The sequence below is a fragment of the Erinaceus europaeus genome, chromosome 8 (genome assembly GCF_950295315.1).
Source record: "Erinaceus europaeus chromosome 8, mEriEur2.1, whole genome shotgun sequence".
In the NCBI taxonomy this organism is placed as follows: domain Eukaryota; kingdom Metazoa; phylum Chordata; class Mammalia; order Eulipotyphla; family Erinaceidae; genus Erinaceus; species Erinaceus europaeus.
Window position 1 is genome coordinate 19,856,339 of NC_080169.1, and position 14,933 is coordinate 19,871,271.

Below are 14,933 nucleotides of genomic sequence, written 5' to 3' on the forward strand. Positions count from 1 at the left end.
CAGTTCCTCTAGTAATATACTGTTTCATCTAGTTGGTTTTATTATATTCATATATTCATCATGAGTGATCTGTTTCACTAAGGGAAAAATGTATTGATTTGTAATATAATAATATTTTAGGGGTACAGTTTCACACCTCTATATGTATATACAACTCAGCTCACCTGCCACCTAAGTTCCTGTGCCACAGTAGCAGGTACAGTCTTCAACCTATGCCCTTCCATGTTTCCTCTCAACAATCGCCCTGCTTTTCAGAATCGAAGACTGCATTCATCAAGAAATTCTACTTAAGATTTTAGCCTTTTTATCTGAATTAGAACCCATGGTGCCTCCCGAATCTGTGGATTCCTGTATTTCATAAGTTCTCATGCATTCTCAGCCATTATGTCTTTTAATATGGTCCCTTTTCCTTCCTTTCTACTCATTCATTTTAGAGTGGCAGTTAATTAGGTCCGATTAGTCCTCGTGCCCTTCCCCCACACCCATACCTCACTTTTAAAAATCTCCTTTGGGGAACAGGAAGGTGGTTGAGCATCACATCAGCATATGAATATGAAACTATGGATTTGATCTCTGACAACACATAAAATAGCAGAATGGTTCTGTGGTCTGTCTCTTTCCTCACTGAGAAAAAAAAAATGATTTTTTTTTAGTGATTTAATATTAATTTATAAAATTACAAGCTAATGGGGGTATAATTCTACACCATTCACACCACCAGAGTTCTGGACCCTCAATCCCTATTGTAAGCTACAGCAGTTTTCCTAAGGTTGCAGATAAGTGTTTATTATTTATACAGCTATCTCTATATTTGTACAGAATCCCCTACCTTTTTTTTAAAGGTCCCATCTTCTCTTCCTTCCCACACTACACATAACCCTATTTCTACACCTAAATGTTCCTCTCTTTTTCCTCTTCTCTCTGTGTCCTGATGGATCTGGAGTTTAGAGCCCTCTTATCTTCTCCCTACTATCACTTCTCCCCCACTGGGAATATGGATCAGAATTATGTTTGTTGGAGGGGCTGCAGAACGTGGGAGATCTGGCTTCTGTAGTTGCTTCTCCACTGGACATGGGCATTGGCAGGTCAACCCATACCCCTGGCCTGTTAAAAAAAAAAAAAACACCTTTAAAGGGAAAAAATATATATGTTCCTGGTATTTTCTAGTCTAGTTAATTAATTAATTAATGTATTTTGTCTCCAGGGTTATCGCTGCATCTTGGTGCCAGCACAAGAAATCCACAGCTCATGGAGGACATTTTTTCCATTTTTTTGGCATACAACAGAGAGAAATAGTTTCATTTTTTTATTTTAATTCTTATTTAATCCTTTTGTATCTTTTATCCTTTTCAATTCTTCCTTGAGAATATCTGAATCTTTAAAATAGTTTTTTATTTTTTATTTTATTTATAAAAAGGAAACACTGACAAAGTCATAGGATAAGAGGGGTACAACTCTACACAATTCCCACCAGCAAAACTCCATATCCCATCCCCTCCCCTGATAGCTTTCCCATTCTCTATCTCTCTGGGAGTATGGACCCTGGGTTGTTGTGGGATGCAGAAGGTGGAAGGTCTGGCTTCTGTAATTGCTTCTCCGCTGAACATGGGTTTTGACAAGTCGAGCCATACTCCCAGCCTGCCTTTCTCTTTCCTGAGTGGGGTGGGGTTCTGGGGAATGGGAGCTCCAGGACACATTGGTGGGATTGTCTGTCCAGGGAAGTCTGGTCAGCATCTGGAATCTGGTGGCTGAAAAGCGAGTTAACATATAAAGCCAAACAAATTGTTGACTAATCATGAACCTAAAGGCTGGAATTTTTCCAGCCATGACATCATCTCCCCAGACAGTAAGTTGGATAGTGTGCTGCTTTGCTGTATATATGACCCAGCCTCAAGCCCACCTCCTACTACATTGGAGGAAGCTTTGGTCTTTTCCTCTCTCGTTTGCTGCCTTTCTGTCTCTACTAGAAGTATTTCCCTGTCATTGCTTTAGTTAATGTTTGCTTTTATTTAGTTATTTGGTATTTTTATCACCTCATATATTTTAACATTCCACTATGAGTGCATTAGATGTTAGCATATTTCTCACTTTGGCCATTTTATGGAATTTGCTCTATCAGGCTATAATTAATCTGTCTCTTAGGATTTTAGCCCTTCTTCCATATCAATAGATTTTTGTTTTTCTTCCTGTTTCCCTCTAGTCACCAGATCACTTAATTCGCTAGAATTAAAGGTCTTGAAATCCAATACATACATGTTACAGAACCAGATATCCAATTTACCTTTTTGGCAGACAGTATATAAAGCTCTGCCTGTTGCAGAGTTCAACAAAAGATACTAGTCCTCTCTAGTCACTTTTGTTTTAAGGCTATAGAATGAGTAGAGCTTTATTTATTTATTTTTCTTTGAGATGACATGCCAATTCTCTGATCTCAACTATGATTTTATTATAAAAGGGAATAATAGGCATATTTATAAGAAATATTAATAGTTTGAAAGAACTTATCCTATGAACTTTTTGCTCATAAGTTTTAAGATTATTTTATAAAATGAGAACAAAGACTGAGGATTGTAGACTCAGCGGCTTGTACTAGTGCAAACTTTTGTCCTAATGCTTTCAAATTTTTATCTTCTACCATGTATCTTATGCATACTCTGAAATTACTAGTGATTTTGAATATACAGTAGAAACACTGTGCTCAGTAACTGATCAGAGGTAAAAAATGAAAAATTAAAATATAGGTCACATCTGTTTTCCTATCAACTTTCCTTTCATGAACAATTCTAGAACCTTTTTTCCCACCGGGTGATCTTAATGATGTAACCTCATGTCTTCTAAAATATTATGGAACTAGTAATGCAGGGTTGTTATAAAGGAAAATACAGAATCAAAGTCACAAAAGCCATTCACAAGGTTGTTTCTTAGACTTTAAGATAAAGAAAAAAGCAGTAAAAGATAAAGTGAATATGATTATGACTGTATTAACAGCATGATTAGAAAGATAATCATTGTCAGAAGATCAAAAGTATTAAAAGTGAGAAACTGAAAATATTACAAAATATTGACTGCTACTAAGAAAGGGGTTAAGAAAAATATTGTTCAAGAACAAAAGAAATTTTCTGCAAGTTTTCAGAATGCTATCTGATAAGGTGATCAAAACAACAAAAGTTATAAAACTGTGACTTTAAAATACACAAATAATGTAGCTATCGAGGGAGCTCAGTAAGTAAAGCTCACGGCTTGCATGTTTGAGGCCCCAGGTTGGATCCCTTGGTACAGCATATGATGGAGAGGTACCCGGACCTCTTTTTCTCTCCTCCCACCACAGAAATTTGAGTTTAAAATTCGACACTTGTAATAATAATGTAGTTTTGTCATTCATCCAAAGGCTTATACATCTAATGGAAATATGCTTGAAAAAGGAAAACCAAACAACTAATATTTTTTAACTTTATCTTTTAGTATACGACGGCATCAAGAAAGAAGAGCTATTTTGACTCCCATTTTAACAGATTTTTCTGTTCGAATAACTGGAGCACCTGCCATTATTTTCACCAAAATAATTTCTCCAGACAATATGCATACTGAGGTTGGAATTTAATTGAAATTTAATATTTGATAAACTTAATTATGCTTATTATGTTATAATGTTTGTTGAACTTTATTTAGGTGTAGGATTTTCGTTGCTTCCATGTACAAAATATTCAGTTAGCTAATAATAAGTTACTATTACAACCAACATGGTTTGGGCTCTTTCTAGAACTGTTCACTTATTGTTCCATGTAATGACTCATTTAAACCATCTTAACAATTCTATTTGCTTTTTAAAATTTCTTTTGCCTCCAGGGTTATTACTGGAGCTTAATGCTTACATGATGAATCCACTGCTCTCACTGGCCATGTTTCCTTTTTCCTCCCTTTCCTTTTTTGGATAGAAACAGAGAAATTGAGAGGGGATGGATAGATAGAAGAGGAGAGAGAGAGAGAGAGTGACCTACAGCACTGCTTCACCACTTGTGACACTTCCTCCCTGCAGGTGGGGACTGCAGTCTTAAACCCAAGTACTTGTACTTTCAGTCAGGTGCATCACCACATGGGCTCTCTGTTCTTCTAATAGCCTCATATTTTTTTGTTTTGTTTTAGGGTGGTATCATTTTAATATAGTAACTTTTTAATATTATTATTATTATTTTGTTTTATTTATAAAAAGGAAACTGACAAAACCATAGGATTAGAGGGCTACAACTCCACACAATTCCCACCACTCATTTTATATATGAAGAAATTCAAGTATGGAGAGGCTAAAACAAATAACTTAGCCAAATTTTCACAAGTAGCAATAAACACAACTGATCTGGCTCCAGAGTCTATACTATAAGCCTCATTGGCCTCTTCTTAGTAGAAACAGCAATAACACTGTTAGAAAACTTGAATCGTCCCAAGGATAATGACCATGAATTAAATACTCTATGTGACATACCTTATTTACTATCCACAATATCTTTATGAGGAATCATGTTAAATGAGATATGTCAGAAAGAGTTGGATGAATATGGAATGGCCTTACTCATTGACAAAAATAAGTTGAGAAATAACAGAAGGGAGGAGAGCACAAAGTAGAACTTGTCCTTAATTTAGTGCACCAAAGTAAGGGACACTGGGGGTGAGGTGGCAGGGAGGGCAGGCTGCTTTCAGGTGCTGGTGCATGATGGTGGAGGAAGACCAAGGCTGGTGGTGAGAGTGCTTTGCAAAAAGTCAAATGAGATTATAAGAGGAAAGTGAAAATGCTAAAATCCTATGGGAATAAAAGCCATTCTTATTTTGGAGCTCCAGGAGGTGGCACACCCAGTTAAATGCACATAGTACTATGCGAAAGTATCCAGCAAGTCCTGGGTTCAAGCCCCCACTCCCCACCTGTAGTGGGGATACCTCACGAGTATTGATGCAGATCAGCAATCTTTCTCCCTCAGTCTCCCGTCCCCTCCCAATTTATGATTATAATTTCTTGCCTACAGTTGCCTGTTAACCTTCTCAAGGCTAAGCTACCTTTCAAGGCCAACTTTGTTTTTTGTGGCAGTCCTACCACTAAATTGAGTATATGACACTTGGGATATGCTTAATAAATAATGAAGGCTCGAATGAACAAGAATTTCCTAAATCATTATATCATTGATTTTATATTGAAACAGTGACAGTAGTCTGCAAAAACCAAATGAATATGAAAAGCTAAAAGAGATTTTCTGTTAGTTTGTTGTACTGTAGCTTGCACAAGGCCTAGTGCACAGAGGTCCTCATGAATATTTATCAAATTAATTCATTACATTGTGTCATGTGCCTGCTTTCTTCATTTCTGCTGCTACACTTACATAAAAACTTAAGTCCCAGGAGACTTGTTCAAAATAATGAAGGGCAAATAAATAAGGATAATAAAATAATGGCTCTTCGTGTTCTCTATCTGAATTCAACTTTTTTTCCCCCTTTCAGGAGATTTTAGTGTGTGGCCATTCCTTGGAAGTGAATATAACCACAAATTTGGACTTCTTCCTAAATGTGACTCAAGTTCAACTCTTACATCAGTTAGTAGTAGCAAATATGGCTGGACTAGAACCATCCAATAAGGCCACGGAGGTAACTGTTACCTGATTTTGATTAGATTTAATGGTATCTGTGCCAATTTTACATGCATAATGGAAAAACTAAAATTAAGTGCTTCCTACTAGTAACGCTTTATTTCTCAGTAATCAAATATCTGAAAAAATTTTTATTTATTTTTAAAATGTATTTAATATTTTTCTTACAGTTAATTATGCACCTTTGCAAAACTGATATAATGTTGCCTCAGAAAAGCCTCTGGGAAAATGAATTTTATTAACCTTGCTGCAGTTTTTAAAGTACAACATTAGAAACTGTGTATAGCTTTCACTTACTCGGATAAAATGCAGGGGATAAGGCCTCTTTTGGAAGTGAACTTTGTAAGAATACAATAGGAATATCTTCAGTAAACAACTTATAAAGCATTTCTTTCACATGCTCAATGCGTAGTGGATAGAATCATAAAAGTTCAATGCCTGCCTGGAATTTTAATTTTGATCCAGTGTTCATTGGAAGCCTTTATTGTAACCGCAAAGCATGGCAGCATGAAACTAAGAAATCTGCTTGTTAAGATACTTCTCAAGATATGTTTTCTTTGCCTTATGTTACTATAGTTGTGTAATCATATCTGTTTTTAGAGTAAAACTTCAAGAGCAACCTTGGTGAAGAAACTGTTTAACTTTGAAAAAGATTTACTTTTATTTTTGGGCACAGTTCATGTAAAGATTCTTAGTTCTATTTATTTATTCCCCCCCACCACCAAGGTTAACTCTGGAGTTCAATGCCTGCACAGATCCACTGTTGCTAATAACCTTTCCCCTGCCTTTTTTTTTCTATGACAGAGGGTAGAAGATCATATATATATATATATATATATATATATATATGGAGAGAGACTGGGAGGAGGGACACCCACAACACTGTTCCACTGCTCATGCAGCTACCTGTGCAAGTAGGGACATAAGATACTTGAACCTGGGCCTTTGCACATAGTTACCTCTGTGCTCTACTGAATAAGACTCTACCTAACCCCCCTTAATTTCTGTTTATTAAGAAGGAAGGAAAGGAAAAGACTTTCTGATGCTAAGGTAATTTCCTGTAAGTCATCTCATACGTCTAAACTTATGGAAAGGAATTTTTCTCTTTGTCTCTCTCCCTTAGTGATTTAATATTTATTTACAAAATTACCTGTCAACAGGGGTATAATTCCATACTAATCCCACCACCAGAGTTCTGGATCTCCATTCCATTTACTGTAAGCTGCAGCAGTTCCCCTAAAGTTGCAGATACAGGTTAACTATTGTTTCTACAACTATCTGTCTATATATTGTATTTTTGGAGCCTCAGGAATAAGAGTCTCTTTGCATAACTATTATGTTATCTACCCCTACCTAAATTGTATTTTATTGTATTTTTATTGACTTAATAGTGATTTACAAGATTGTAAGATAAGAGGAGTACAGTTCCCACCATCAGAGTTCCATATCCCATTCCCTCCATTGGAAGCTTTCCTATTCTTTATCCTCCTGGGAGTATGGAACCAGGATTATTATGGAGTACAGAAGGTGGGAGGTTGGCTTCTGTAATTGCTTCTTCTCTGGATATGGACTTTGGCATGTCAATCCATACTCCCAGCCTGTTTCTATCTTTCCCTAGTGGGGCAGGGTTCTGGCAGAACAATTCATAACCAAAACCTGGAAACAACCCAGATGCCCAACAACAGATAAATGGCTGAGAATATTTGTGGTATACTCAGTGGAATACTAAGCTATAAAGAATAATGAACCTACCTTCTTGTTGGGTAGTATGCCAGCTCCCCCTGGCTTCTGCTTAACCAAGCACCGGTATGCCTATATAGGGATTGGTTTGATCCTATTCAAAGCGGTCTATTTAAATCACTTTTACATTTACATAAAGCACCAAACTCCCTCCAGGGCATTGGTGGTTTAGTGGTAGAATTCTCACCTGCTCCGCCCCCTCTCCTTGTCACACCCTGATCTTCCACCAGTCACTTTTCGCTCCACCCTCTCTATGTCACATCCTGTTTCCACCCTACTTGGAGAGTATAAAAACAGCTGCTCTTCTGATTAAAGACACTTGGAAATTGCTTTCTGGCTCCGAGAGTTCCAGAGTGTATCTCCTGCGAAGTTAGTGCGGCACGAGTTCCTGATCCCTCTCCCACGCAGCAGCCTAGATCAGCTCCAGTTGAGTTCTCTCCAACCCAGAGAGCACTAGCTCGGGAAGAAGCACCCTCAGGCTATCCCGGCATTTGGCGCCCAGAACAGGGACACGTAAGCAGCAGATTAACAAGAAGACATCCTAGATAAGTACACACCTTTTGGGTATCTGCAATATTGTGTTAAGGCACTGTGATTTTTTTTTCTTTCTTATTGTTTTTCTGAGATCTCTCCACCATGGAAAATCTTTTCCAAATTCTGCATTCTTTTTCCAGTATACAATTTTTATATATCTGGGACATTTTTCTCAGGGCTGCACCTTATATCCTGTTGATCATCATAGCAGCTTTTAAGGGATATATAGGGCAACCTCTCAAAAGGCTTAAGGACCTAGAGGCTGAGGTCCAAGAGATAAAGGAAGTGATCATAGAACTTAAGCAGCACCTTAAAAACAAGAAGAAGCAAAGGCCTGTCATGATCCTGACCCGCCCTAATTCCTCTGCATCTTGCCCTGAGGCCCCTATTTTGGCATCTTGCCCTGAGGTCCCTATTTTGGCAGACACGTGTCCGAATTCTCCTTTTGACTCCACAGCCACTTCTTCAGCCACCCCCATTTTGGCAGACACGTGTCCGGAACCTCCTGCTGCCTCCACAGCTGCTTCTTTGCCCACCCCCATTTTGACAGACACATGTCCGAATTCTCCTGTAGCCTCCAAAACCACTTCTTTGGCCGTTTGTCCAGAAGCTTCCACTTCGGTGACTCCTCCTACCGCTACACACTTATCAGGGCAAGTCCACACATTTCTGGTCAATGTCGCCCCCAATAGACAAAAACCTCGGGCCTGGTATCCGTATTCTGCCACAGACCTGAAGGAACTACGCCAGGCTATCAAGGATGATGGTGTTCATGCCCCATGGACCAGGTCCATTTTACAAGGCCTGCTTCAGAACCTTAATACCCCCCAAGATTGGAGGGATGTAACTCGCGCTATGCTCCCAGGCCCCCTCTTCCTGCAATGGGAGGCATTCTTTCGCGACGAATGTTTACAGCAATCGCAGAAAAATATTCAAAATCAGCCAGAGGGAAATTTTGATGCATTGTTTGGAACAGGCCAATTAGAAACAGGGATTCAACAGGCGGAAGCCAAGTTTCCACCTGGGTATTTTGATCAGGCGCCAAATGCCGGGATAGCCTGAGAGTGCTTCTTCCCGAGCTAGTGCTCTCTGGGTTGGAGAGAACTCAACTGGAGCTGATCTAGGCTGCTGCGTGGGAGAGGGATCAGGAACTCGTGCCTCACTAATTTCGCAGGAGATACACTCTGGAACTCTCGGAGCCAGAAAACAATTTCCAAGTGTCTTTAATCAGAAGAGCAGCTGTTTTTATACTCTCCAAGTAGGGTGGAAACAGGATGTGACATAGAGAGGGTGGAGTGAAAAGTGACTGGTGGAAGATCAGGGTGTGACAAGGAGAGGATCAGGGTGTGACAAGGAGAGGGGGCGGAGCAGGTGAGAATTCTACCACTAAACCACCAATGCCCTGGAGGGAGTTTGGTGCTTTATGTAAATGTAAAAGTGATTTAAATAGACCGCTTTGAATGGGATCAAACCAATCCCTATATAGGCATACCGGTGCTTGGTTAAGCAGAAGCCAGGGGGAGCTGGCATACTACCCAACACCTTCTCCAACCCATTTTGGATAAAGCTAGAAGGAATTATGTTAAGTAAGATAAGTCAGAAAGAGAAAGATGAATATGGGATGATGCTTCTCATAAACAAAAGTTTAGAGAAGAATAGAACAGGAAACCCAAAGCAGAATTTGACTGAGTTTGGAGTATTGCACCAAAGTAAAAAACTCTGGGGGAAGGGAGAGGGTTGATTTTCTGCTCCACTATAGAGGGGGGGTGTGGTTAGAGACACAGACCTTTGATGGCGGGAATGGTGTTAATATACACTCCTATTAACTTATAGTCTTTTTTTTTTTTAAAACCTGAGTTTTTTTTTTTAAAACCAGAGCACTGCTCAGCTATGGGTTTTTTTTTTTTTTTTGGCCTGGGGCTTGGTGCCTGTACCATGAATCCTCTGTTCCTGGAGACCATTTTTCCCATTTTTGTTGCCCTTATTATTACATTTGTTTTTGTTTTTATTGTTATTGTTATTAACTTATAGTCTTACAAATCACTTTAATCAATATGAGGGAGAAAATAGATTAAATGTCTCAAACCTTTTAATGCATAGACCTCAGTTCTGAGTATGTATTCCTTTAAGCACTTAAGTTTTCAAATTAGTAATCTGATTGAGTTTCAACACTAGGCTTAAATTGTTAATGCATTTCTAATAGTGACTCTTTTTTGAAATATTAAATCACCTATAATCTTATAACAGGGAGATGAGAAGCAACTGGTCTTGCCCCCCCTTATTTATTTATTTATTTATAAAAAAGAAACACTAAGGTCCCATCTTCTCTTCCTTCCAAGCTACACATAACTACATCAAATATCCCTCTCTTTTTCCTCTTCTCTCTCTGGCTTCTGATGGAATTAGAGTTCAGAGCCCTTTTGGGATGCAGAAGATAATTCTGGCATCTATAATTGCTTCTCTTCTGGACATGGGCATTGGCAGATTGATCCATATTCCCAGCCTATGAAATTCTCTCTCTTTCTACCTCATATCAAATATAGACAATATATTTTTAGTAAGTGTTGAAATTCTTTTTTTCTTTTTTTTTTAATATTTATTCCCTTTTGTTGCCCTTGTTGTTTTATTGTTGTAGTTATTATTGTTGTCATTGTTGGATAAGACAGAGACAGAAGGGGAAGACGGGGAGAGGGGGAAGACACCTGCAGCCCTGATTCACCAACGGTGAAGCGACTCCCCTGCAGGTGGGAGCCAGGGTCTCAAACCGGGATCCTTACGCCAGTCCTTGTGCTTATCCCACTGTGTTACTGCCCGACTCCCTAAGTGTTGAAATTCGTTTTCTCAAATATTGTTACAGATGTTAGGGTGAAAGTATTAAACAAAAAGGTTTTTTTGTTTTTGTTTTGTTTTTGATATTCTAGTGCCTATATCTTTGGTGAAGAAAATACACAGTAATGAATGATGTTTGGAGGTGTGTGTGTGTGTGTGTGTAATTAGTCTTATATATAAAAATTACATAGCTTCAGAGTCTTCTGTAACTATTTTTAATTTTTCTTATACACCCAAATCTTAGTTAAATATTACTTACTCTCCCTAAAGTGAAGAGAAAAACTGTAGGAAGATAGGGATTAAATTTGTCATAAATTGCGTTATAAATAATTAATTGATTCCTTAATCCATAGGAATTTTTATTCTGCTTATAGAATTAAGAAAGATAAGTACACAGTATGTAATTCAAAATAATTGGAGAAAAATGATGATTAACTGTATATCTCATAAAAACAGTTTGGTTACATATTGTTAGAGGACTTTGAATACTAGGCTGAACTATTTTATTTCAGTAAGTAGGCCATGAAGAATACTTGAAGTTAGTTGAACTAGAGAATAAACAGTTGTGCTTGAAGCTCAAATTTATTGTAGACTGAACCTTTCAATTTCACTCACAAGCGATAATGAGTATATGATCATCAAATATAAATATAACGGTTATAAACCCCTTACTAAATAAAATATGTTGTATTTTATTAATAAAAATAAAATGTATTCTAAAATAATATCAAATTACTTTTGCTATGATTTTAAATATCTGTAGCATAATATTACCCCGTTTCCAGAAGTTACCATTTTTCTACTAAAAATAAAAGAATATGTCTTTAAAAGTACTAAATGGGAGCCAGGCGGTGGTACATCTGATTCAGTGCATGCACTACAGTGTGCAAGGACCTAAGTTCAGACCCCTGGTCCCCACCTGCAGGAGGAAAGCTTCACAAGTGGTGAAGTAGAGCTGCAGGTGTCTCTCTGTTTCCCTCTGTCTCTCTCTCCCTCTCTATCCCCCTCCCCTCAGTTTCTCTCTTTCTCTATCCAATAATAAATAAACTAAAATAAGATTAAAAATAAAAAAGTACTAAATGGAAGGATTAGAGGGCTAAATTTGCTTTGGGTTATGGCAATCCACTTGGCAAGTTAATTTGGCTGCAGTAATTACTCTGTTACTACTGAATAGCAAGTAATCATCTGATTAAACCTACTTACAGAGGTAGTGTATGTACGGAGTAACACATGCGAATTTTCAGATCAATGCTTTAGAATGAGTAAAACTTTTTGTAGCAAAATGAAAGCACATTTGGGTGGGGGGGGGCAAAGAACAGAACCACATCATTGAGAATCTGAAGGTGGTATTTCTTTGATCCACATACTACATATCCTAGAGAAGAATGTAGACAACTTATAAAACTAATTGAGCATTCCTTCCTTTACCTCCTCTCCTTCCTCCTCCTCTTCCTTCTCCACTTAACTACTTGGTTGTAGGCAATTCTTTAGCTCACTTTTTCTTTCATATTTCTGGTAATACATTTGGTAACTTGTCCCCTGAATGCTTTATTTTTTATATTTATTGCTTTATTTTATTGAGGTGGCCAGTGCTTTACAGAGCAGTCATTGACATGCATGCAATTTCATTATGGACCAGCCCCCTAAAGTTTTCTTCTTTTTCTCCATCCCTAAAGTCCTTTGCTTTGATACAATATACCATGTCCAGTCCATGTTTCACTTTGTTCTCTCCCTCCCCACTCCCTACTTTATTAAGTCCTGCTAATAAATCAGACCGTTTGCTATCCATCCTCTTTTTGGCTTATCTCACTCAACATGATGTCCTAAAGTTTCATCCAAGAGGATGCAAAAGAGACAACTTTATCATTTTTAACAGTCGAGTAGTATTCCACCATGTATCCATGTATATATACCACTATTTTTAGTCATTCATCTGATGTTGAACATTTGGGTTGCTTCCAGGTTCTGGCAATTACAAACTGCTGCTGTGAACATTGGTAGACATAGATCTCTTTTGATAGGTGTGTCTGTTTGCTTTGGGCAGATCCTCAGGAGAGGAACTGCTGAGTTATATGATAGGTACATTTCTAGTAAAGGACACCAATTTATGGAAAGACAGAGCACTTGGAAACTTAAGACTCAGTGAGGGTGGGGTTGTAAAGAACCTGCTTATTTTAAACTTTTTTTTCTTTATTGGGGATTAATGGTTAACAGGCAAACAGTAAAATACAGTAGTTTGTACATGTATAACATTTCTCAGTTTTCCACATAAAAATTCAACCTGCTTTAGGTCCTCCTCTGCCATCATGTTCCAGGACCTGAGCATTCCTGCCACCTTCCCAGTATATTTTACTTTGGTGCAATACACCAAACCCAGTACATGTTTTGCTTTGTGTTTCCTTATTTCTCAACTTCCTCTTTTTTTAAATTAGTGATTTAATAATGATCGCCAAGATTGTGGGGTAAGAGGGATACAATTCCATTCAATTCCTACCACCAGAGTGCCATATCCCATCCCCTCCATTGTAAGGTTTCTTATTCCTCTGGGAATATGGACCAAAGATCATTATAGAGTGCAGAGGTGGGAGGTCTGGCATCTGTAATTGCTTCTTCTCTGGACTTGGGTGTTGACATAGCAAGTGCAGGTAAGAATCTACAAAAGTGGATATAAATAATGATAAAGTGAAAATTTTTCTAAAATTTAAGAGCAGAGGAATTAAAATATAGTAAAAATTTATATCAAAGGGCCTAAAGTTCAGATTTAACTCTGGCAGCTGAAGAAAAGGGAGCTTCATATACTAATCCAAATTACTAGGAGGCAGGGCTATAGAGCAGCTGCATCTCTCTCCTTTCCCTGGTCAACTAAGAATAAAAGAAGATCACCTGAGAACAAGACAAGACTAGCATTACTTTGGGACCTCACCAAGTCTCAAGTGAGTGCAAACACTTGTGGCTTGTGGACAGAGAAAGGCCTATGGAGAAATTACTGGGGCTAGAGGCCCTTATCTACTCGGGAGCAGCTGCTAATAGTCCATCAGTTTGCCAGTTGAGGTGCCACCACAGTATGAATTTTATCAACAAATAGACTGCTGATGGCAGGAGAGGATCCCCTAAGGCTCACCAAATGCAACTGTGAGCATCCTTTGCTTTTATCCCTCGGAGACTGGAACAGCATCGGGAGACTCTGTGCTTACATCAGGGGACAGAGACCTGATAGAGCAACTCAGGAGAAGACATACACTCCCAGTGGTCTGGATGTGGAGCTGTTCTCCTAATGAAGTTGGAGACATGTTGAATAATTGCCTGTGAACCCACAGAGTACAAACACAGGGCCAAGAAAATCACAGGGCCAAGGACTGCTGCTCAGCTTGGCTCTGGCTGCTGTCAGAGAAACTGAATTGGGCCTGGGGCTTTGGACCTTTGGGGTGTGGGAGTTTCTTTGCATATCCACTGTACTATCTCTCCCCCACTCTGTTTTATCTCTTAGGAGTCAGAAATTAAGTTAAAAAATCTACTTATAGTTAAAAAGACGCAGGCTCCCATAGCCTACTGGGAAGATAAAGAACACAAGAGGATTTAACAGAAACCATGCTTTGCCTCAGGAATAAAGACAACATTGGAAAAATTGTTAATTTCCACAACTGTGAAATCTTTAAGTACCTTACTTAGAAACAAGTCAGTCAAGGCAAGTATGATTAGTGGAATGAAAAATACTGAGAGGGATCTCATAACACACTTTATACAATGGCTAGACCAAGAAGAAACATTGGAGAAATAAGCCAGGACAGAGGCCCAAATAAAATTCCCTCAAAGATAGAAGCACGCAGAGATGAGGACAAGTTCCAAACACTAATTGAGGCATTAGGCACAGGAGTGAGGGCTTTAGAAAGTAATAGCATCAAAACTGGGGAAATAGCAAATGAGACTCCAAAGGAAAACACTAATTATTTCCCAAGTAATTAGCTGAAAGCTGAAATAGCAGAGCTAAGAACACAACTAGCTGAATAAACCCAGTGTTGGAACAGGGTAAAAAAATAGCTGAGTTACAGAAAACAACAGAGGGGAGAGAGAATAGCATAAGTGAGGCAAAAAACAGAACTAGCAAGGTAGAGGATAAATTAGAGAATACTAAGAAGTAAGAGATTTCAAAAAGAGATTAATAAACAACAGATACATATGGGATGACTTTAAAAGAAGAAA

At 38.3% G+C, this 14,933-nt stretch overlaps 1 protein-coding gene across 1 annotated transcript in view; it reads left to right on the top strand.

The window, feature by feature from the left end:
* The window catches only part of VPS13B (vacuolar protein sorting 13 homolog B), a 634,327-nt gene that overhangs the window by 348,224 nt on the left and 271,170 nt on the right, over nt 1–14,933 (top strand). Inside the window, exons 31-32 of the mRNA XM_060195774.1 lie at nt 3,463–3,589; nt 5,485–5,628. Coding sequence (XP_060051757.1) covers nt 3,463–3,589; nt 5,485–5,628 — 271 coding nt within the window. The remainder of the gene's footprint in view (nt 1–3,462; nt 3,590–5,484; nt 5,629–14,933) is intronic.